We start from the raw sequence: 23,319 nt of genomic DNA on the forward strand, positions 1-23,319 counted from the left end.
AACAGGTAACTAATAAGGACCTGCTGTATAGCACAGGGAACTCTACTCAATACTCTGTAATGGCCTATATGGGAAAAGAATCTAAAAAAGATAGGAACTTCCCTGGCAGTCCAGCGGTTAAGACTGTGGGCTTCCACTGCAGTGGGCACAGGTTTGAGCCCTGGTCGGGGAACTAAGGATCCCCCATGCCGCACAGTGTGGTCAAAAAAAATTTTTTAATAAATAAATAAATAAAGAGTAGATATATGTATATGTATAACTGATTCACTTTGCTGTACACCTGAAACAAACACAACATTGTAAATCAACTACTCTCCAATAAAAAAAAAAACAAAAAACCCAACTGCAGACTCTATCCACAATGCTCATAACCCAGGAATCTGAGCATGTTCTCAGTGACATAACCTTGAATTTTCCTAAGAAGGGATTTAAAAAAAGACACAGAAATCTAATCACCCAATGCCTTTGGTAGAGATTTTGCATTTTTTTTCCTTTGAGTTTCATTCTCTGCACCCCAGGAAGCTGACCTTTATGGGCCCATCACCCAGGTTCCCTTGACCTCTGGGGGTAAGTTAAAATCAGGAGCAATGGGGAGGCACCAGCAAGAGATCAGAGGGTGGGGGGAGAGGAGGTCTGTGTATTCCCTCCTCCACTCGTTTTAGGCCTGGGGTGGTAACAGCTTTCCCTAATTGCTAGTCCCTGGGGTGCTTCACCAGCTCTTGTTGGTTCCCTTAACCCTGGCCATGCCTCTGCAAATCACCTCTTCATTAACCGCTGTTCAGCTAAATCCTTAGACTGGCCTTCCTGACAGGCTCTAAAGATACAATAAAATCTTATTCCAAACAGATACCAAGCAAACTTTCAGGTTTATTAATAGAGGTTACATACATTTTTTTAAAAAGAACATACAAACAGTGATGTAATATTTTATAAGTACATACTGATAATACAGTAATGAGTCATTAAGTCAGAGGTATTTTAATATAAACAGAATGATTAAACAATGACAGTATATCTCCACTAAGTTGGATAAAATGAATATCGTAACTAAATTAATAAAAACAATGTTAGCTTCTACTTACAAGACATACTTTTATGTAAATCATTCTACGGCATTTGGAAACAATTTGCTCTTTTAAATAGGTAAGTACTTGCCTTACAACTTTCTACTCTTTTTGTTTGTTTAAAATGCCAACATTTTTTCATAAGGAAAGAAAGATATAATTCAACCTAATTTTCAAATTATTTTCTCAAATACATGAGGATATTCTGTACTTGATACTCATCATAGCTTGTAAAATCATCTCATTAACTCTTAAGAAAAGTGAATGGAAAATAGAGAATAATTTTCCTGGATTTCAAAGTCAATTCCATTTTCTTCTGCCATTTCTAATCCGACTGACATAATTAATGTTTTAAAAATCTGATTTGAGTATTTTATTGAACAAAACATTTGTAAATAGAGTCCAATTAAGACAGACTGAAGGACTTAATATTTTTTTATCCTTAGTTGACATTTTGGTTTATTTTTTTCAATCTCTTTTATGTAAAACTTTGTTTTCATGTTGATACATAGTCAGATTGGCGATCATATCACGTACAGAATTTATAATTTTTATCTTGCTTGAATAACACTGTAATAAAACATTTCATATTGTTACTGAAGGAGTTATTTTTAAAAACACGCTTCCTGTACTACATTATGTTTATCTCAAGTTATAACCACAGGGAGAAGTAACCCAAATGTTCAAAGTTCTTTATCTGCCAGGCTTACGTGGAACTTGCTTGGTGACATCTGGCTAAAGCACTTCTTTACCTAATGATGTGTTTCTTTCACACGTCCCACTCTGTGTACCGGCCCACATTGTTATTCTTGACAGCAGGTTTCAGTCCGACTCAACTCTATTTGCCCAGCACCCATTAGGGTGTTCAGAGCACATGATGGGTGTCCATGTTTGCTATATAGGTGTTTCCATCTGGGAATGGTCCTTGCAGCATAACTGCTAGAAGTGAACGTGCCTTCTTTCTCCACTCTTAAAATGGGCAGTCTTTTATATTCATTATCTCTTGGGATAGCACATCCTACTTCGTCAACTTCTAATAAACACGATAAGCTCACGGCCAATCCTTGAGGGAATCCCAGCAGGAGACGGCAAACATGGTGGCCCTGGTCCCTCTGTTCTCTGAACTGGCCCTGTCTTGTACCTAATGCTTGGAGTCCTTCATCTGGGGGCAGGGTGCTTTGAAAGCCAACCTCAGGTCACTGGTGGGACCTCTGCTCCTTCTTAGTTTACACACACGGCATGTAAAACAGTAAAAATGCTACCCATATTATCTGTTTTAATAATTTTTAGAATTCAAACTTTGATACGTTTAACATGAAAAACAGCAGAACTTTCTCTACACACAGATAGTACTAAGTCTCATCCCTCAATAACTTAAACATTGCTGTTGGACAATTTCAAAACACTTATTGGCAAAAGCTGTGTAAGTCCAAACTGTAGACTCCCTCACTATTGATGGACTTCTTCAGATGTTCAGGGCTAAACTCCAACCTAAACTTTGCATATGAAATCAGAGAATCAGAGTTTACTTCCATAATCTCTGGTGAAAAAAAGAGAGGGTTTCAAAGTGCCATTTGCACTGCAAATAATACAAGTATATGTGTATAAATACGCATATACACACACACATATATCTATAATAAATCACGTAAATTTATGAAAAAAGTGACATTTCAGTTCTTGTTGTAACACTCTCTTGTAATAACATTGTTTTCTATTCCTGTTATTTTTTTCCTGTAACTAACAAATATATATGCTTAATGGCTCTCATAAGGAGGCATGTAAATCATATATTTGTTGTTTTAGATGGTAAAGTAAATACTTTTTTGTCAGGGACTAAGTAGAATCCTCAGGTTATTTGCTTTTTTAACATTTTCTTTTTAACTCACTGTCGGTCCCTTTTCCTAAGTTAACAGCTTTTTGTATACGCTACTATTCAGGTTACTAGAGCAGGTGTCCATTTTACTTGCCATCAACTGACCGCTGCTGTTATAACTGCTGGGATCTGAACTTTCTTTGCAGCATAAGATACTGTAGAGGTACCTCTGGCACTCAGAGGAAGCATAGTAGTAAATCAAGGGGTCAATGCAACAGCTTATGCTGCTGACACAGACACACAGGAGGTAGGCAAAGTAGGCAGCCTCTGTCATGGAATTATGGGAAAGGAATGCGTAATGTAGAATCAGCAGGACGTTTGTGGGTCCAAAGCAAAGGACGAAGATGCAGAAAACAGCAGCTGACAAGAACAAAGCCCGGGACTTCTTGCTCTGGTTGGCAACCGCGGAAGAGCTAAGAGATCGGATAATAGACACGTAACAGACTGTGGAAATGATCAACGGCACAAAAAAGAAGACGGCAGAGAAGGCCGAGAAGTAATATGAGTAGTAGCCTTCGAGCAGCGTTTGGTTGAGCACATCGTGACAGGTGGTTATGTTGAGCCCCGGGACCTGGGTGGTCTGCTCCTTGAGAAGCAGAGGTACCACCCCCGCGATGGCCATGGCCCAGATGGCCAGACAGGTGAAGGAAGCCCTCCCCAGAGTACGCCAGGAGAGCGACTGCATGGGGTATACCACAGCCAGGAACCGGTCAATGCTGATGACCGTCATGAGCATGATAGAGGCATACATGTTACAGTAGAACGCCGCGGTGATGAAGCGGCACATGGCAGACCCAAATCTCCAGTCACTTCCGGAAAAGTAGTAGCTGATCTTGAACGGGAGCACAGACACAAAGAGCACGTCTGCCGTGGCCAGGTGCAGCATGTACACCACGGCGGGCTTCTTGATCTTCATCTTCAAGATAAACACGATGATGGCCATGATGTTTAGAGGAAGGCTTACGAGGAACACGCCGGTGTAGACGGAGGGGATAAAGACAGTCAACCAGGTGCTGGTCAGATATCCTGAGGCATCTTTTGAGATGAACACGGGGGGTAATTTTTGAGGAGGACTGCTTCTATTGCCGGAGCTTAATCTGTCTTCTGTGAATTCACTTTCATTTTGGTCCTCATCCTCCTTCAGTGGGATTGGTTCAAATATATCATTGGGATTCCTGAGAAAAAATGTCCGGGGACCCAGAGTATCATTTGTTGCTTCTGACTCTGAAAAGTAAAAATTTTAAAACGAATTAAAAAGGCAAAAGAGACAAGGAGAGAGTACACTTTACTTTTGCTTTTTGTTTTCTTCCTAGGAGAGTGGGTGGTAAAGAGCAGGTGATACACAAGGGGATCACAGACTTTATCAGGGAATTAGCTAACTCAAAGTAGTGTACCACATTTTGTTCTGGCACAGCAAACCCTTTTCAAACTCTGCTCCTCAGAGATATGAGGTGAACGATACACTTTCAGAGATCTGCAGACATCAGGAAAGGCTGAGGACGTGATGTGAAAGAAAAGAGCTGTGACTTCTTTTCTATACGAGCCACTGTCTGTATAAACAAATCACTCCCAGGCTATGTGACTTCTCTTTCGTCCGTATGTCTGCATGTATACATTTTCTCCATTTAGCTTGTGGCCACCCCTTGAAATCCATTCTTCCTTGTGGAAAAATCCACATAGAAAGTTGAGGGAACATCTTAAAGGTTACGGAGCTACAGGTGAACTTGAGTAGGACCGAGGGCACCCATTTCCATGACCGTTATCCATGTGACAGTAGCTTTCCTTTACTAGCTTCAGTTTGTTTACACAGTAGAATGTCCCAAATCTCTCGTCATATTTGGGTCCAAGCCACAGTCTCAGGTTATCGACTAATGTAACCACAAGGTACCTACCACACCGTCATCTTCCTGTCTCCTTCCTTAGCGGGCCAACGCAGCAGATGTCCTAGGCCAGTGGCCTTCCTCAGCTCAGTTCCAAAATGCCACATGCATGCAGGCAGATGCCAGGCCAACCAGGCTCTTTTGAGTATCAACCAGAAGTTAGTTGCAAACGTCCTTCTTTTATCACCCTCCTCCACCAAAAACATCCATTTGAAATGTTCATCAAAGAAATGCAGCACTTAGTTGCTGGAACTCAACCAGCTTTTCCTTCCCAGGAGCTTTGCTAACATTCTGTCACTGAGGGGACTCGGACAGAGAGCCTTCGCTGGGCCTTGGCAAGCTGAGGAGTGGGGAGAGAAACCACAGGGCAAAAGGATGAGGTTTCTATCCCTGGAGGCATTGGCCACGAAGGCTGGATACACACGTTACTCAGAAGTGATGTTAGAGGAATGAAAACTGGCTGGAAATTGGGTAAGTACAGCGGATTTTTAAGCTTTCGGTTTTATTTTTCAGTAGTGGAACCTTCCTGCAAACAAAAACTTACACAGAGAGGCATAATGCAATAAAAGAGATAGTTCTGCTTCTGTAAGGTCCTACCAGACCCTAGACAAAAATTACAAAAAATTACAAACTCTGGATCCCTTTCCTCCCCCAAATCAATGACCTGAAGTTATTTAGGTTCACAGGGTCACGTCAGGGAGGGGAGGGATGGATCTTCAAAGAAAGGATGGCAACCGGTGGGTTCCTTGTTTTCAGTGGCTTTTAGCTTGAGAGAAGGCCAAAGTCAGTGCCACAAAAGATGGTTGAAACTCAGATAGAAAACCCGTAGTCTCTATTGCCTGAAGAACCAGAGGAAAGAGTTCAGGGCAACTACAATCACTGGAAAGTGAGGAGAGAATCCCAGAAAAGAAAAAGTCAGAGAGGGATAGAGAGAGCACCAAATTGCAGTGGAAATTCTGCCCCAGGCTTGGGTTGACTCTAGAACCTGCACACTCAGGGAAGATGTGAAGCAGCTCTGCTAGAGTTAACACATTTCTGACTGGAGATGTATTTTGGCCACAGGTGTTAGTTTCTGCAAAAACCCCCGGGTCAACAATGTGTTAAAAGAATGGAAGTGCTATTTGAACTTCTTGCTCAAGAGGAAACGTTTGCAGTTTGAGTTCAACCAAATTAACTGCCTGCTAAAGCAAAAACACCAACATTCTTTGGAGAAATAAAACAAAATCTTGAGTCTTTACAGTAGGATAATGTCCAGCAGACAATTCAAAATCATTCGATATAAAGAGAATCAGGAAAGTGTGACCCAGTCTCAAGAGAAAAAGACAATCAATGGAAACCAATCTCAAGATGACCCGGATGTTGGAATTAGCAGATAAGGATTTTAAAGGGTATGTTGCAACTATGCTCAATGAAGGGAAGAAAAAGATTTCATTGAAATGAACGAAAAAATAGAAAATAGCAACGAAACCAACCAATGGAAATTCTAGAACTAGAAAATAAAATACAATAAATTGGCATCTATTTCCAAAATGAAAAGCAAACCTAAAGTAGCACCAACCGATACACAGTAGAACAGGGCCTGGTAGTGAAAGCTTGAGGTCAGATGACCTCAGCAAGAGCATGAGTGGGTCCCCTGAGTGTAAAGGGGTGATCTGGCAGATCTGTCACAGGGGAAGAACAAAAAACCTGCAGTGATCTGTATCATTTTCACAGACATAAGGAACAAATGTATGAATACCAAGGGGAGAAGGAGGGGATGGGATGAACTGGGAGATTGGGGTTGACATATATACACTACTATGTATAAAATAGATAACTAATGAGAACCTACTGTATAGCACAGGGAACTCTACTCAGTGCTCTGTGGTGACCTAAATGGGAAGGAAATCCAAAACAGAGGGGATATATGTATACATATAGCTGATTCACTTTGCTGTACAGCAGAAACTAACACAACATTGTAAAGCAACTATACTCCAATAAAAATTAATTAAAAAGGAATCTGCAGTGATGAGCCTCTGAGTACACATATACAGCTAGATTGTTCTCCAAGGGTAGGAAACTGTTCCTATTTAACTCTGAGTCTGCAGTACCCTGCCCCACATGTGGTAGGTATGGACCTTAAGTTGGCTTTTAATCACAGATTTGCATTCTAATACTGGCTCTACCAGGAGCCACTCAACTGCTCTGAACTCAGTCTCAGAATCATTAAAATCGGATCCCAATACCTGTCTGGCCTACAAATCTGGCAGCCAGGGGCATCACATGTTAAATAGGATATATGTTCACTTTGTAAACTTCAAAAATTAATCAGTGTAAGAAATTATTCTTCTTCCCCTACCACTTCAATGTGGTTTGCTTTTTGCTCACTCTCAATCATTTTAAATTAAAATGGAATCTGTTCCTCTTCCCTTCCTAAACATTTAGCAGTGTTTGGTTTTTCAGTGTGATGAGGGACACGAAGAGGCTGTAAGGTACGGGGCCCCAGTATTCAGAGCCGTAAATCAAACTTCAAATTCACAACCGTTTCCCAAAGTATCGCTTCCTTCCCCTTTCGAAGCATCTAATTCACTCTGTCCATCTTGATCCAGTCACATGGGGGCCTGACCCTGGTACAACAGCCCCTGCGGGAAGTGAGGCTACCCTCGAGGTCAAGAATGTGTGGGAAGAGGAAGAAAAGAATGAATGAGTTCTGGCATTTTAAGGCCACAAAGATATGTGTCTTCAAAAACGCTGACCCACAGGAACCTTAAAATAACATGACTCTCTGCTGTAGCTTTGGGGACCTGGCCAGACTGAGGACTCCTGCCACGCATGGAAGGGAGAAAAGTGCATGCACGCACGTGTGCCCACACACGTGAGCATCAGGACATGACCTAGAGGAGTGACACCTCTTGAAAACGACTGAACACTCATAACTAAGCTCTTAGATGCCATCACTTGGTCTGAAAATTAAACTCTCATTAGGCTTTCCTCTGTATTTAGTACTTTGGGAATAAGTATTTGTTTTCAAAAATTTCTTCCCTGGCTAGGCCTTTTTGGGCAGTATGGTGTTTATGACAGAAACATTATACCCACTGGAACATGACATTTTATAGGCTGGAGCCCAGGAAGAATGCACAATCCCTTGATTAAATATCATTACCTAAGGTATCACCTATCCTTGCCACCATAGGTTTGATATTTTGGCTTTTATGGGATTACAGGATGTCAACAAATTTTGTTTGTTTGTTTAACTATATACCAACATCAAAGAAAGAACAAAACCAATTCCAGGTGACTACATAAATCCAACTAGCTCAAGCCCCTTAGGTTGAAATTTGAGTTTGGGTATCTTGCTTTTCCTTTAGTCCTAGCCCAACTCATAGGTCAAGGAGAAAGTGCCTGTCAGTGTATGAAAAGCTCTTGTAACCCATCTGTGTTTTTATTAAGTTATGGTTTAAAAAAAAAAAAAAAAAAACTAAGTCAGGTCCTAAAATTGGTTCTCATACTTGTTGCTAAGTTTCACTTAATTTAGGTTTCTCTAAAATGGCTCTAGAGTAATTTTGTTGTTGAACATAGCGTATTGCTAACGAGCTTAAGTGTGGACTCTAACTCTGGAGATTGTTAAAAATTAGTTAGTCAGGCACAGTGCTTTTTCTGACTTTGACGAGATCTGGCCTGGAAGCAGAGTGGTGACCAGATGCTCTCTCAAGGTCCCATGTGATCCTGGAAGTTATACCATTTCATCCTCCCACAACATGCCAGCCTTGGTTCCGACTCAGAGCACTAGCCTATAGGGCTCATGCTTTTTGGGAATTAAGAAAGCAGAAGTCCCAGGACCTTGCCTACATTCACACACACAGCAGGAGAGATGTACCCTGCATTTCTCCACGAGTGACTCAACACTACAGGCTAAAGAGAACTAAAGAGGATGATGGAAAAATGATGGAAACATACTAACTCCAAGCAGAAAACAGCAACATTACAGGAAGACTCCACTGTCTCAAATGCAAACGCACACCATGAAAAGAAGTGTTCCTTAAAGAAATGGCTGGTTCCAGATCTGGGGGAAGGAAAAACACAAGAGGAGTCTTGAACGTCTTCAAAGAACATTAGGGTCAGGTCAGAAAGACTCTGAAGCTGATCCAAAGAGAGCTCCCCACTGGCCAAAAATCATTAAGAGAATAATGATGGAAATGAATGGAAACACTGGAAACATGTCATATTTGTTAAGATCTATGAGTTCATAATGATGCTCAAAGGAAAATAAAACCTTTTTTGTCACTTTTGGAGGAAATGAGGGGACCCAGTCTGAAAATTGGTAAATAAAGGCAAGATTCAAGCATTTGTCTTGCCTTTTCTATAAACAAAATATTTCAGGGAAACCAAAGAGTCAATGAGGAAAAGTTCTACTTTATAAAATAATTCCAGCTCATAAACACAGAAACAGTAACAGATTTAGAAATGCATCTTAAAGCTCTTCGTGAAATAAGATTTAGTACAATGATCATCAGTTGTTGCTAAAAACGTTAGGTGAAAGTATAGGTGATAGGGAACTTTCTAACAACTGGATCATCTGACAACACCTGAGTCCACTGAGTAACCTTAAAATCTCAAAAAGAGAGACAATCTTGAGGTGATGAAACAGGTGTGTACACAGCACCACTGCTCAGGTAGTCTTGCAGAAAAACAAACTTGGATCAGGTTAAGCCTGCAGATGGACCACATTACAGAAAATGCAGAGGACAGAAGGCATGTTGAACACCACTACAAGATGCAGCTGGCCAGATCCAGTATGTAGAAAAGTCTAGAAGATGAATGACCCTGTTTCTCTGACAAACAGCCTTGAAAAAGGAGAAGAGGGAAAACCATTACAGACTAAAAGATTTAAGAGACACATCTACCTAATGCAACAGTGGGCCTCATTTGATCCTGATTCAAGTAAACCAACTGTAAAAAGCATTTATGAGACAATCAGTAAAATGTGAACACCGACTCAACAGTACATGATATTAAGAAACGGTCCATTTTTTTAGGTGTTATAATGGTATTGTGGTTATGTGAAGAAAAGAGTTCTTATCTCTAAGGATATATAGTGATACATTTATGAATGAAATGACACAATGTCTGGGATTTGCTTTAAAATTGTCCATTTGGGGAGGAGGAAAGTGAGAGTACCGATAAAACAACACATAGAGGGTAATTACACTGTCCACTTTTGGTATGTTTGAAAATTTCCATATAAAATGAAAAGAAAAAAAAAAAAGAAGAAAAAGAAAAGCAAATATTTTATGCACATTTACTTGCCACTAAAAACTAAGGACAACAGATTCACCAGAGGGCAGACAGCAGAAGCAAGAAGAACTACAATCCTGCAGCCTGTGGAACAAAAACCACATTCACAGAAAGATAGACAAGATGAAAAGGCAGAGGGCTATGTACCAGATGAAGGAACAAGATAAAACCCCAGAAAAACAACTAAATGAAGTGGACATAGGCAAACTTCCAGAAAAAAAATTCAGAATAATGATAGTGAAGATGATCCAGGACCTCGGAAAAAGAATGGAGGCAAAGATGGAGCAGATGCAAGAAATGTTCAACAAAGATCTAAAAGAATTAAAGAACAAACAAACAGAGATGAACAATACAATAACTGAAATGAAAACTACACTAGAAGGAATCAATAGCAGAATAACTGAGGCAGAAGAACGGATAAGTGACCTGGAAGACAGAATGGTGGAATTCACTGCTGCAGAACAGACTAAAGAAAAAAGAATGAAAAGAAATGAAGACAGCCTAAGAGACCTCTGGGACAACATTAAACACAACAACATTTGCACTATAGGGGTCCCAGAAGGAGAAGAGAGAGAGAAAGGACCAGAGAAAATATTTGAAGAGATTATAGTCAAAAACTTCCCTAACATGGGAAAGGAAATAGCCACCCAAGTCCAGGAAGCACAGCGAGTCCCATACAGGATAAACCCAAGGAGAAACATGCCAAGAAACATAATAATCAAATTGGCAAAAATTAAAGACAAAGAAAAATTATTAAAAGCAGCAAAGGGAAAATGACAAATAACATACAAGGGAACTCCCATAAGGTTAACAGCTGATTTCTCAGCAGAAACTCTACAAGCCAGAAGGGAGTGGCATGATGCACTTAAAGTGATGAAAGGAAAGAACCTACAACCAAGATTACTCTACCCGGCAAGGATCTCATTCAGATTCGATGGAGAAATAAAAAGCTTTACAGACAAGCAAAAGCGAAGAGAATTCAGCACCACCAAACCAGCTCTACAACAAATGCTAAAGGAACTTCTCTAAGTGGGAAACACAAGAGAAGAAAAGGACCTACAAAAACAAACCCAAAACAATTAAGAAAATGGTCATAGGAACATACGTATCAATAACTACCTTAAACGTGAATGGATTAAATGCTTCAACCAAAAGACACAGGCTTGCTGAATGGATACAAAAACAAGACCCATATATATGCTGTCTACAAGAGGCCCACTTCAGACCTAGGGACACATACAGACTGAAAATGAGGGGATGGAAAAAGATATTCTATGCAAATGGAAATCAAAAGAAAGCTGGAGTAGCAATACTCATATCAGATAAAATAGACTTTAAAATAAAGACTGTTACAAGAGACGAGGAAGGACACTGCATAATGATCAAGGGATCAATCCAAGAAGAAGATATAACAATTATAAATATATATGCACCCGACATAGGAGCACCTCAATACATAAGGCAACTGCTAACAGCTATAAAAGAGGAAATCGACAGTAACACAATAATAGTGGGGGACTTTAACACCTCACTTACACCAATGGACAGATCATCCAAAATGAAAATAAATAAGGAAACAGAAGCTTTAAATGACACAATAGACCAGATAGATTTAATTGATATTTATAGGACATTCCATCTGAAAACAGCAGATTACACTTTCTTCTCAAGTGTGCTCGGAACACTCTCCAGGATAGATCACATCTTGGGTCACAAATCAAGCCTCAGTAAATTGGAGAAAATTGAAATCATATCAAGCATCTTTACTGACCACAATGCTATGAGATTAGAAATCAATTACAGGGAAAAAAACATAAAAAACAAAAACACATGGAGGCTAAACAATACGTTACTGAATAACCAAGAGATCACTGAAGAAATCAAAGAGGAAATCAAAAAATACCTAGAGACAAATGACAATGAAAACATGACGATCCAAAACCTATGGGATGCAGCAAAAGCAGTTCTAAGAGGGAAGTTTATAGCTATACAAGCCTACCTCAAGAAACACGAAAAATCTCAAATAATCTAACCTTACACCTAAAGGAACTAGAGAAAGAAGAACAAACAAAACCCAAAGTTAGCAGAAGGAAAGAAATCATAAATATCAGAGCAGAAATAAATGAAATAGAAACAAAGAAAACAATAGCAAAGATCAATAAAACTAAAAGCTGGTTCTTTGAAAAGATAAACAAAATTGATAAACCATTAGCCAGACTCATCAAGAAAAAGAAGGAGAGGACTCAAATCAATAAAATTAGAAATGAGGACTTCCCTGGTGGCACAGGGGTTAAGAATCTGCCTGCCAATGCAGGGGACACGGGTTCGAGCCCTGGTCCGGGAAGATCCCACATGCCGCGGAGCAACTAAGCCCATGCGCCGTAACAACTGAGCCTGAGCTCTAGACCCCCGAGAGCCACAACTACTGAGCCTGAGTGCCACAACTACTGAAGCCCGCGCACCTAAAGCCTGTGTATGCGACAAGAGAAGACACTGCAATAAGAAGCCCGCGCACCACAACGAAGAGTAGCCCCTGCTCAGCGCAACAACAGAAAGCCCGTGTGCAGAAACAAAGACCCAACACAGCCAAAAATAAATAAATAAATAAATTTATAAAAAAATAAAAATAAAATAAAATTAGAAATATAAAAGGAGAAGTTACAACACACACCGCAGAAATACAAAGCATCCTAAGAGACTACTACAAGCAACTCTATGCCAATAAAATGGACAACCTGGAGGAAACGGACAAATTCTTAGAAAGGTATAACCTTTCAAGACTGAACCAGGAAGAAGCAGAAAATATGAACAGACCAATCACAAGTAATGAAATTGAAACTGTGATTAAAAATCTTCCAACAAACAAAAGTCCAAGACCAGATGGCTTCACAGGTGAATTCTATCAAACATTTAGAGAAGAGCTAACACCCATCCTTCTCAAACTCTTCCAGAAAATTTCAAGGAAGGAACACTCCCAAACTCATTCTATGAGGCCACCATCACTCTGATACCAAAACCAGACAAAGGTACTACAAAAAAAGAAAATTACAGACCAATATCACTGATGAATATAGATGCAAAAATCCTCAACAAAATACTAGCAAACAGAATCCAACAATACATTAAAAGGATCATACATCATGATCAAGTGGGATTTATCCCAGGGATGCAAGGATTCTTCAATATACGCAAATAAATAAATGTGACACACCATATTAGCAAATTGAAGAATAAAAACCATATGATGATCTCAATAGATGCAGAAAAAGCTTTTGACAAAATTCAACACCCATTTATGATAAAAACTCTCCAGAAAGTGGGCATAGAGGGAACCTACCTCAACATAATAAAGGCTATATATGAGAAACCCACAGCAAACATCATTCTCAATGGTGAAAAACTGAAAGCATTTCCTCTAAGATCAGGAACAACACAAGGATGTCCACTCTCACGTCTATTATTCAACATACTTTTGGAAGTCCTAGCCACGGCAATCAGAGAAGAAAAAGAAATAAAAGGAATACAAATTGGAAAAGATGAAGTAAAACTGTCACTGTTTGCAGATGACATGATACTATACATAGAGAATCCTAAAGATGCCACCAGAAAACTACTAGAGCTAATCAATGAATTTGGTAAAGTTGCAGGATACAAAATTAATGCACAGAAATCTCTTGCATTCCTATACACTAATGTTGAAAAATCTGAAAGAGAAATTAAGGAAACACTCCCATTTACCATTGCAACAAAAAGAATAAAGTACCTAGGAATAAACCTACTTAGGGAGACAAATGACCTGTATGCAGAAAACTATAAGACACTGATGAAAGAAATTAAAGATGATACCAACAGATGGAGAGATATACCATGTTCTTGGATTGGAAGAATAAATATTGTGAAAATGACTATATTACCCAAAGCAATCTACAGATTCAATGCAATTCCCATCAAATTACCAATGGCATTTTTTACAGAAGTAGAACAAAAAATCTTAAAATTTGTATGGAGACACAAAAGCCCCCGAATAGCCAAAGCAGTCTTGAGGGAAAAAAACGGAGCTGGAGGAATCAGACTCCCTGACTTCAGACTATACTACAAAGCTACAGTAATCAAGACAATATGGTACTGGCACAAAAACAGAAACACAGATCAATAGAACAAGATAGAAAGCCCAGAGGTAAACCCACGCACCTATGCTCAACTAATCTATGACAAAGGAGGCAAGGATACAATGGAGAAAAGACAGTCTCTTCAGTAAGTGGTGCTGGGAAAACTAGACAGCTACATGTAAAAGAATGAAATTAGAACACTCCCTAACACCATACACAAAAACAAACTTAAAATGGATTAGAGACCTAAATGTAAGACCGGACACTATAAAACTCTTAGAGGAAAACATAGGAAGAACACTCTTTGACATAAATCACAGCAAGATCTTTTCTGATCCACCTCCTAGAGTAATGGAAATAAAAACAAAAATAAACAAATGGGACCTAATGAAACTTAAAAGCTTTTGCACAGCAAAGGACACCATAAACAAGATGAAAAGACAACCCTCAGAATGGGAGAAAATATTTGCAAACGAATCAACGGACAAAGGATTAATCTCCAAAATATATAAAGAGCTCATGCAGCTCAATAGTAAAAAAACAAACAACCCAATCCAAAAATGGGCAGAAGACCTAAATAGACATTTCTCCAAAGAAGACATACAGATGGCCAAGAGGCACATGAAAAGCTGCTCAACATCACTAATTATTAGAGAAATGCAAATCAAAACTACAATGAGGTATCACCTCACACCAGTTAGAATGGGCTTCATCAGAAAATCTACAAAGAAATGCTGGAGAGGGTGGGGAGAAAAGGGAACCCTCTTGCACTGTTGGTGGGAATGTAAATTGATACAGCCACTATGGAGAACAGTATGGAGGTTCCTTAAAAAACTAAAAATAGAATTACCATATGATCCAGCAATCCCACTGCTGGGCATATACCCAGAGAAAACCACAATTCAAAAAGACACATGCACCCCAATGTTCACTGCAGCACTATTTACAATAGTCAGGTCATGGAAGCAACCTAAATGCCCATCGACAGACAAATGGATAAAGAAGATGTGGTACATATATACAATGGAATATTACTCAGCCATAAAAAGGAACGAAATTGGGTCATTTGTTGAGATGTGGATAGATCTAGAGACTGTCATACAGAGTGAAGTAAGTCAGAAAGAGAAAAACAAATATCGTATATTAACGCATATATGTGGAACCTAGAAAAATGGTACAGATGAACCAGTTTGCAGGGCCAAAATTGAGACACAGATGTAGAGAACAAATGTTTGGACACCAAGTAGGGAAAGTGGCGGGGGTGGTGGTGTGATGAATTGGGAGATTGGGATTGACATATATACACTGATGTGTATAAAATTGATGACTAATAAGAACCTGCTGTATAAAAAAATAAATAAAATAAAATTCAAAAATTAAAAAAAAGAAGAAAAAAGATTGAACCTAGAACAACTGGAGGGATAAAAAGCAAACAAACAAACAAAAAAAACTAAGGACAACAGTTTTTGCTTTTGTTTTTCTTTTGTCTTAGTTTTAAGGGGGAAAAAGTTCTTGAATGTTTGTGTGAACATAGTTTTACACTGAGAGAATTCATTTGATACCAACCCCTCCAAGGTTTTTCTGAAATATGGAGGAGTTGGTGTATGAAGAACACTTAACACTTGTCGACCACCTACTATGTGTCAGGTACTTCGCTTAACTTACCTCATGTAACTGTAACATTTTTACGAGAAAAGCATTATAACCCCCATTTTATGGCCAACATGGAGGCACAGAGAGGCTAAGTAACTAATCCAATGTCACGCAGCTAGGAAGTGAAGGAGCTGGGATCTGAACCCAGATCTGCCTGGTTCTAAAGCTCATACCCTTTGAATCACACCACCTTACCCTGTCTCGTTAAAAAAGTTGTGAATTCAGGACATACTCCTAAAAGAGTACTACTTTTTTTTCTCTAAGCATTTCACCAAACAAATGAATCTACCCACCCTTTTGAACTATAGCAGGCAGGACATGGCCACGTGAATGTATAAGTTCAGTTGATGATGTGCACAGCTGTTGCTTGGGAATCAGGAGTCCTGCTGACCTTGGTGACACACCAGCCACATGCCAACAACCCAGTCCTCACAGGACAGATGTAGTAAAGAGATGTTCAAGGACTAAACAGAGAAACAAATTTTTAAAATATTGTCCCAGATGCAGCAGAGTAAGAGCAAGTAAGTGAACAAAAACCTCTTATGGAAAAGCCAGAATTAAAGGTAGAATAAGGTAAACACTGGCTGCACAGTGAAGAAGAGATCGCCAGTATCTGAGGTGGCCTCTCCTCCCATCCCACCTTCTGGAGCAGGGACTCCACAGGGAGCATAGGAAAGCAAACCGGCGGGGGAAGCTGGGAGAGCGGAGGTTACAGGAAGTGAAGGCAACCAGAAAATGTCAATGTCAGTGCACCCAAGGCCATTGCAGGCACTAAGAAGTGCGTGGGTCCCCTCCTGAAGGCCAGGGCCTGACTCGTGGGGTCAGAACACTAGCAGGCCTCTCTGGGAAGGGCTCTGATTCCCTGGCTCTCCCCCTTCCTCCACGCCTGTTCTCCACCCAAAGTTACAGGCCCTGAGCCCAGTGTCCTGGGAACACCGCTCTCTACTCTCTAAGACCAGCTGAAAGGAAAACTAATTCACAGTAAAGGATGTTTATAATCACCAGTTTCCCCGGAACCAAGCTGTCACCACGCTCCAACCCCACCCAAGTTCTACTGCAGTTTGTAAACCTGAACTCAAACAAATTAGGTTCTAGAGATGATAGAAACCATCATAAACAGCACTTCCTGGAAAGCAGAACTCTTCTTGTAAAGCCAAAATGTACTTCAGTTCTGCTAACTGCAGAACAGTGCACTGCACCTGCTGCACTAGGTTTTAAATGATGGCAGAGAATTGACAGTGCTTATGCAATCAATTTACATGACTGTAACAAGATTTTTAAAAGATAGAATAGTGTAGAAAATATTGGAATGCATAGCATGTGGTAAAGGTGAGTACTGGTTGGTAAAACTTTTGTTTCTATACACTATACACTATGACTGCCCATGAATATTTATTGCACACATAGGCAGCAACTGTGTCATCATGTAAAGCGTATTTCTTACAGTCCTTACTGCTGGTTAGCAAAAAAGAAAATACTGGAAAACACTCCTTTAATATACCATAATACCTGACTTCTAATACACCATAGACTTGAAATATAAATAGATGAGATTAGATTATGTCCTTTCCTAAAGTTCAATAAATGTGTTTTGAAGTGCAAATTTCAGATTATTCCTGTTATTTCCAACTGCAGGTTCTTTTGAAAGGAAATAAACGTATAAAGGCCGGTAATGGCCTTTTAAGTGGCAAAACATCATTAGATGCCTTGGGATGGAGGAAAAGGAGGCGTAACTTCGTGGGTTTTTCCAAGCCTTATCCCAAGGTCAATGTGGGAGAGAGTGTCTGGGGAAGCTCAATCTAGAGAGTTATATACTCTGACAGTTTTAGGCATAAGCATGAGAGGGTGAAAGGCAGAATGAAAGAAACCACAAAATAGGGAAACAAACAGAAAATGCTCAATGTTGAAACTGTGAGCCCTTGATACTAGCATCACAGTCAAAAGTAAACCAAGGCGGTGGTTCCTAATGATGCTTCTGGGGTTTTTGTGAGTATCCCATAGTAAAGGGGATATAGTTCCCCAGATACAAAAGGCCACACATTGTATGATTCCATTCACATGGAATATGGAGAAGAGGTAAACCCAGAGAAACAATAAGCAAATTGGTAGCTGCCAGGGGTTGGGGGTAGGGAGGATGAGGGCTGAGTGCTTGATGGGGACCGGGTTTCCTTTTGAGGTGATGAAAATTTTTGGAACTAGATAGAGGTGGTAGGTGTACAACATTGTAAATGTATTAAATACCACTAAATTGTATACTTAAAAATGGTTAATTTTATGCTATGTAGATTTCACCTCAATTTTAATTAATTGATTTTTATATTTATAGAGTTTATTTTGATACTAATCTTATTTCCCATTTTGATTCCCTTCATTTCTTTCTGAGGATTCAAATTGCCATCTAGTGTCAATTCCTAACTCCAACATAGCTTCATTCTATGCCCCTCTTTTGCACTGTTATTGTCAAATATGTATTACATTTCTAGGTCATATGCTCAATAGTACAATTTTATATTGTTTTATGCAATTATTTTTCTTTAATTCTTTTTGTCACAATTTAATCTTTTTACTTTTTCATACCATTTTTAAAGGTTACTTTCCCTCTACAATTATTATAAAATATTGGCTAAATTTCCTGTGTAGAAAAGCTTGCACTTAGGAAAGAAAGGCCTGTGATCAAATCCCAGTTCTACTTCATTGCACTTGTGACTTAACCTCAGTTTCCTTACCTGTAGAATGGGGATGACATCTACTCAAAAGGTGGCTAGAGGAATAAGTAAGGTAGTATATGTCATGTACCTAAGCAGGGTGTTGGCTGTAGTAGGTTCTTGATATCAGGTGGTTGTTCTTAATTAAATGTGAACACGTGGGGTGTGGGAAGGGCATTTTGGCCAGAGGGAGTGGCCAGGGGACAGAAGCCAGAGAAAGTTCTACCTTGGAGGTTGAACTAGAGGGTGGGGGCCGGGTGAAGTACAGGTAATGTAACAGGTTATGTAATAGGGGAGGCTCTGAAATAAGGGAGGCTGGACAAGACTAGGGACCCATCCTGCAAGGGAAGGGGCACCTCCCTCTATGCTAGGGAATTGAGCTTGACCCGGTGGGTAGGAAGGCAGTACACAGAATCTCCCATCCAACCCCCTCTGCCACAGTCACCATCAGCTGTTCTGGTACCTTTCACTCTCCAGATCTTTATAGAATTTATGAACATCACCTCTAGAACACTGACGCTCTTTGATGAAAGCATCTCACTTAAATTGCCTGGACAAAGGAATGTAAACTGGTTAATGAACTTAGGAATTTCTCAACAAGTATCTGCTGAGTGAATATCTGTTCTAGACTCCACAGGGATAAACGGAGGTTTATAATCTTAGCCTGGGAGATGACATACTCACAAAGTGACAATGCAGGAAATGCCAAAATGAGTGGGGGGACAAAAAGCCCAAGAGAGTGCTTCAAGAAAGCTCACACTGGTGGGCAGGGCCAGTCCTGGAGGCATTTCCTATAGCTGGGGTCTCTCTGCTCCTCACATCACATAGAGCTGGTTAAGACAGACATTGTTTAGAATTGCGGATGCACGGTGATAATAAAAAGCAGACCTATTTTTGGTTGATTTTATTAGTGATTTAAAACTACAAAGCCCCACTTATTTCTTGCATCCAGGACCCCCTCCTCTATTTGGAATTTGGGTGCATCATCTCTGAGACTTAATTTCAGAATCAGCAAAAGGGGATAAACATTTGAGAGGGTGAAATGAGATAATGTGAAGTGAAAATGCCTCCGGGCCCAGGGTTTGACCCAGAATATGGCACATTTTTTTTTTCTCAGAATATGACACTTAACATGCGTTCCTTTTCTTCTCTCATCCTCTTTTCTTCTCTCCCTCCCAAAGTGGTCCCAGAATCCAGTGTAGATAAATCAGCCAATGTTATTCAGTTCTCTTTCTGCCTATGCCAGATCTGTGCATCCTAGCACGCCCCACTCGGGTTGACGAAAAAGCAAAAAGTGTGGCAGAAACAGCAGTCTTGACTTCTCTAGCTAACACAGGCCCAAAATCTTTGGGTTCCTATGTGGGCCTCTTAGTGTTCCTAAAAGCATCACCTCAAAACTCACCCTGAGCAAACATGGAGAGCAGGGAAAATGCTGTCACCTCTTAATCTCCATACGCCTACACTCCTTCTGGTGTGAAAACAATAGAGTACACAGTCTTTCACAGATAATAAGAAAAACAGCTAGAATTTGTTTCTAAGTGAAAAAAGGGGCTGAAAGCTTACAAAGTACTATTGCTACAAAGAAATAAAAAACATTTCCGCCCTCCCTTTTTTTTTTTTTTTTTTTTAAGTATAGTGTCTGGACTGGGTCCTATCTGTAGACATTCAGATTTAATTGCTGCGTCCGCCCTCCCTTTTTAACTAGGGTTTTTACAGGCTAAAAGCAACTTCTCCGCCCTGCTTTTTTAAGAGCGAGAGGTTGGAAAGTACATTTATTTGCTCAAGCAGTCAGATACTTAAAAATACACACTATTAGTAATGAATGTATTCTAGGTGAGAAACCTCCTGCTCCCGGCAGATCAGAAACTGAAATGGTTTCATCCCATAGGGTCTGAGGGAGCCGGATTCTGAGGAGGGGATCTCTTTCCTCAACTCACTTGGAAGCTTGGAAGACTGGGTTCTAGAGAACAAACAAACAAAGCCTCCCAACCGCCGCCACCGCCTCGTGGCTATCCTGTTAGCACCCAACATCCCGCACCACGACCGCCTCCTGCACACAAGGCCTGTAGTTTTCTACTAAGCGGGCCAAGGCACTAAGCTTTTCTCTACACCACTTTCCTGGCCTGCAAACTGTGCAAGAAAAACAATTCCAACAAGACAAAACTTCAGCGGGAGCGGTTCTCGACCGCATCTTGAAAAACCCGGAACGTTTATTGGTGGAGCAACGTGAAACCCTTTCTTTTTGGGGTGGTCCTGGGAGAAACAGGCCACACAGTGACAACAAAAGCAACGAGGTCCCTCAGGCTTCCCCAAGAAAATCCGACCCCGCTCCTCCTCCATATCCAAAACCCTGCCGCGGGGCCGGCTGCATCCTCCAAAACCCAGTGCAAAGGGGCATCAGCTGAGCCCCCCGCTCCTCCTCCATATCCAAAACCCTGCCGCGGGGCCGGCTGCATCCTCCAAAACCCAGTGCAAAGGGGCATCAGCTGAGCCCGCAGCGGGGGTGGGACGGGCACCCCATCTGGATATGAGTTGCTGAGACTCCGATCTCAGCCCGAGCGCCCGTCTGGCTCCCGGGGGACGCTGTGGCAGCAGGCGCAGTCAGGGGCACCCACCGAGTCCCGGAGCAGCAGCGTCCCTCCTCCTCCCGCCCGCCCCATTCCCGAGGAGGCCCGGGCTGCGGGGCCGGGGGTGGGGACAGGGAGGGAATGCCGGGGGCAACTCTCACCTGGCTTGGGGCCTCGGGCGCGGGCCGACAGCAAGGGGCCGCATAGACTGAGCCCCGCGGCGACGAGCAGCAGCCACCGCGGCCCCATTGTCCGGAGGCTCGGGGCGCTCGGCGCGGTCGGTGCGGCGCTGCTCCGGGAGACGGGCCCCGCCGCCGGGAGGCTCGGGCCGCACTCTCTGTCCCCCCACGCCCCACCTCGCGCAGAGCCCGGAGGGCGGCCGGGGCGTGCAGACACAGCGCTAGCCGCTTGGCAGGAGGAGGTTGCTCGGCGTGTCTGGCGGCGCTGGGCAGGACAAGGGGCGCTGGGCGCGGGCGGGGGCGGGGCGCGCGGCCGCCGGGCCGGAAAGGGCGCCCCCTGGCGTCGAGTGTGCGCCTCGACGCGGCCGCCGCCCGCCGGTCCCTCTGCCGCCCCTGGGCCACCCACGGGGCTCGGCGACCTAGCCGGCCCTCTCTCCCGGTGCGCCGCCCGCCCCGCGCCCCGGCTGCTAGGCACTGCCCCGCAACTAAGACGTTGTTTCCTTGGCCTTCGCCTTGGACCCGCGAAGCTACCAGTAACTCAGTCTGGGGGGAGCCTTTGCTCTCGGGGAGCAAAGACTTTGGCAGAGAACCTCCGATCAGGGATGCGCCCCTCCCTGCCCTCGGGCCTGACCTCAGGCCGAGCACTGCGCGGCATTTGAAAATTCGGCGTTCAGCTACAAGTTTGAAAGTGACTTGTGTTTTAGTAATTTGGGGATAGTGGATTTAAAAGTTTATACTGTAGAGAGACAGGGTTGCCCGCTGAGAAGGGGCTCTTAGCTTTCAATAGAATTCTTGACGTTTCTTACTCGTTTCCCTTTGTTTCGCTACGTAGATATTTCATACGTCGGGCACTTATTTCTTCGACACAATGACTGCGAGTGGATACGATCATCCGGTACCAAGAACAGGTTCTCCGCGTTCGCACTCGGGCACGGCTGCAACTTTCTCCCTCTATCCAGAGCTCTCAGCCGAGCTGCGCGCTGGACCCACCCGCGCGGCCTCTTCCAGAAGGCGGGCGGGCTGGGCTTTCCCCGCGCGCCGGGCAGTACTCGGGCGCCTCCTGCGAGCGGGATGCCCGGAGGGCGAAGTGCCCAGGTAACTCACACTTTCCGGACGCTACGACCCGAGTTTAATGGAGTTCGGCCAAATTCAAGTCAAGGGGTGGGGGGGGAGGACACTCGAGCCTCTGGCTGAGGGCCCCCTGGGGGACAGCGCGGCTGAGGCTCCGCGGGGAGGAGCCCGCAGATTATTTGTTTAGAGAGCATATCTAGTGAGCGCGTCTTTCAGACCGCAAAGGGAAATGGGTCCCCTCAACGGACCGTTTCTGGGAAAGTTTACCCGCAGCCCCTTCTCCTCCCAGATGTCGGGGTGTGTTCTGCACCCTGGGTCTGATAAACTGCTATTGAGAGTCACTGGTCAGGTTTCTAAGCTTTTTAAAAAGGGAATTTCGCGCAGTTATCATTCCCCAAGGAGCGCCCTGACATTTAAACCAGTGGAGAAAATACAGCAGAGACCATCTCGTTCTTCCCTGTATTTCCCCTCATCATCCTCAGAGCACAGCGTCTTGTTGTACATAGAAGTTGCTCAGTAAATTACCGAATAACCCAATTAATTAACGCTATTTTTTAAAAAATTGCTTATTCAATTCTCGGAGGAAAACATATCCAAGAGTAGATATGAATCATTAAAATTAGATATTTCTTCATTCTCTATCAACATACTATTTATTTTTTATCAACCCTAAGACGCCACTGATTTCAAAACGTCATTTTGAGTTATGTACCACAAGCAAGAAAAACAATGGTGTCAATTAAACCGTGACATACCATTGCTTGTAAGATGCATCTCAATTGCAGGATTGTTTAAACACAAAGAAAGGCCATCTCAGAATCAAATACAGGGTAAAATATAAAAGTAATTAATACATGTGACAAAATATTGTAACAGTTAAAGGATATAAAATGAAAAGTAAAAGTATCTTCAGCCTTCCCTTCTAAAAACCACATTTG

General features: G+C 42.0%; 1 protein-coding gene across 1 annotated transcript; it reads right to left on the reverse strand.

Annotated features, from left to right (window-relative positions):
• Positions 1 to 849: 849 nt before the first annotated feature.
• F2R (coagulation factor II thrombin receptor) lies at positions 850 to 21,865 on the reverse strand. The gene is made up of 2 exons (XM_082457327.1): positions 21,293 to 21,865; positions 850 to 4,164 (listed from the first exon to the last, which is right to left on the reverse strand). Exons 1-2 carry the CDS (start codon positions 21,378 to 21,380, stop codon positions 2,969 to 2,971), a joined length of 1,284 nt encoding a protein of 427 aa, XP_082313453.1. The 5' UTR covers positions 21,381 to 21,865; the 3' UTR covers positions 850 to 2,968.
• Positions 21,866 to 23,319: the final 1,454 nt, after the last annotated feature.

Source organism: Balaenoptera physalus (assembly GCF_965194825.1).
Source record: "Balaenoptera physalus genome assembly, chromosome: 3".
Taxonomy (NCBI): domain Eukaryota; kingdom Metazoa; phylum Chordata; class Mammalia; order Artiodactyla; family Balaenopteridae; genus Balaenoptera; species Balaenoptera physalus.